We start from the raw sequence: 1885 nt of genomic DNA on the forward strand, positions 1-1885 counted from the left end.
TCCAGAAAAGAAATCTACCGCGAAAGGTCGACGGTGCCAGGGAGGTTTCCCAACATTCGTACGCGAGAAAAGAAAAAAAAGAAAAGCTTTTGGAATAGCCGATAAACTTTATACAAGAGAGCATTAAGTCCAGACGGGACTTGCGAAATTTAAGAAAGACAGAATAGAAGTGATGGCGGCAAAACGAACTTCAAGTTTAGGTAGGCGAATGGTATCATACTCATTGGTGCTAGTCGGAACTAATAGGCACCCAAACAAAAAAAAAACTCTGGTCGAGATTCGATATTACGTGAGAGTGTATGCCAGAAAGGCGAAAGAAAATTGTTCGATGGGAAGAAAAAAATCTAGGTACGGCAATGAAGACGGAAGAGACAAGTCGGTAGGAACCTTGGGTTCAGAACGAAAAACTCAGGAGATTACGGAAAATGTTTAACAAAAGTTAAGAACAAACAAAAATCTGGGCCTTGGATAGGAGATTAGGATGAGAGGTGGTCGGTAGTTTTGACCAAAAAAAAAAACAAAAGCGCTAAACGGAACCCGAGAGACGAAGAGGAAGGATTAACTAAAGAAACGGGGCACTTGTTAGACGGGATCCGACGAAAAGAAAAGTGGGAATCTGGTGAAACCGGTATTTACGGGTTCAAAAAAATAAGAAAACGAACTAAAAGTTGGGCCTTGGTAAGGGTACGAGGAGGGGAGGCACGGAGGTCGGTGTTTACGACCGGAAAAAAAAGTCAAAACAGGTGAAAATAACAAAACAAAAAAAAGAACTGGGCGCTAGGAAAGGAGGGTAGCGGACGAAAGTGGAAGGAGGTGCACGACGGCACAACTTAGAAGCGGCGTTGCCGCGGGTAGGTTGTGGGTAGGGGGACGGTCTCCGGCCTCCCAGGGCATACTGGTACCCACAGTTGGTACAATCCCTCAGGGTGAGGCCCCAGGCCCGGCAGCCGTAGCAGAACCAGTTCCGCGGCTTTGGGCAGCTAGGGTACCGGTGATCTGGGACCCAACAGTTCCAGCAGGCCCTAGGGTTGCCGGGCCGCGTACCCCGAACGGGAGCGCGAGCGCACTCCATAGGATCGGGAGGAGGGATGTGGGGGTTCCGTGGAGGACCAGCCTCTCGATATGGAGGCATGGGAGGACTCCCCGGTACTCTCGAGGAGTGTTCCCGGAAACGAAAGGCTTCCGGCGGAGGGAGCTGGAGGAAGGGTGGCGAGGCCGTCGGAATCGGCGTCCACTGATCCGCTCGTTCTGGCGGACTCTCGACCGGTGGGACGCGTCCTCGTCCCCGGCCTCTGGGTTGGCGACGGTCGGAGTGTAACGGCCCCGATCCACTGGGAGGCTGAAGGGCCCGGTGTTCTTGGGCCTCCACCTCCGTGAAGAGCATCGGGGGCTCAGGGTCGAAAGGTCCCGGTGGCATAGATGGCAACGTCACCTTCGGGGACCCCTCCGACTCGACGGTGGCATCCGCAGTCCGTTTAAGTCGTCGCAGCGGGGCTGGCGGCGAGGGTACTCTCTCCCCTTCGGCGGGCTCCGGGGTAGAAACCTGGAGATCCGGGTCGTCTAGGTCCCTCAGATTGCTCTCGAAGAGGGCAGCCATGCCCCGGTATAGAGCCTCCTTAGCACGGGCTTGCTCCGCCATACGGCGTATCCAGCCGACAGTCTCCATTCGGCGTCTTTCGAAGCTGACGACTCCCGAGAAGGGAAGGGCAGGACGGAACGGAAAGGGATAAAGAGAGCGGAATGATACGAAGAGGCAAGGGAGGCGGGAGACGATAAACGGCACAATAAGAGAGAGAAAGCGGCACAATTGAAGAGAGCGGCAAAAAGGCAATCTAGGAAAGTTAAAAAAAAAGAAAGCAGGCCATGCAGGAGATTAATATAAGGC

The 1885-nt window shown here is 53.6% G+C and overlaps 1 protein-coding gene across 1 annotated transcript; it reads right to left on the bottom strand.

The window, feature by feature from the left end:
* Window positions 1–123: 123 nt before the first annotated feature.
* On the bottom strand, window positions 124–1666 carry LOC107265449 (cleavage and polyadenylation specificity factor subunit 6-like). The gene is made up of 2 exons (XM_015734955.1): window positions 1045–1666; window positions 124–239 (listed from the first exon to the last, which is right to left on the bottom strand). Exons 1-2 carry the CDS (start codon window positions 1664–1666, stop codon window positions 124–126), a joined length of 738 nt encoding a protein of 245 aa, XP_015590441.1.
* Window positions 1667–1885: the final 219 nt, after the last annotated feature.

The sequence above is a fragment of the Cephus cinctus genome, unplaced genomic scaffold (assembly GCF_000341935.2).
Source record: "Cephus cinctus unplaced genomic scaffold, Ccin1 Ccin1_scaffold0002, whole genome shotgun sequence".
NCBI lineage: Eukaryota > Metazoa > Arthropoda > Insecta > Hymenoptera > Cephidae > Cephus > Cephus cinctus.

Excerpts from the sequence above, each read along its gene's own strand:
- LOC107265449 (XM_015734955.1), bottom strand. The coding sequence starts at position 1,666 with ATGGAGACTGTCGGCTGGATACGCCGTATGGCGGAGCAAGCCCGTGCT. Across the intron at positions 240-1,044 it reads CGCTCGCGCTCCCGTTCGGG|TTCCGACTAGCACCAATGAG; the intron begins GTACGCGGCCCG and ends GGTGCCTATTAG.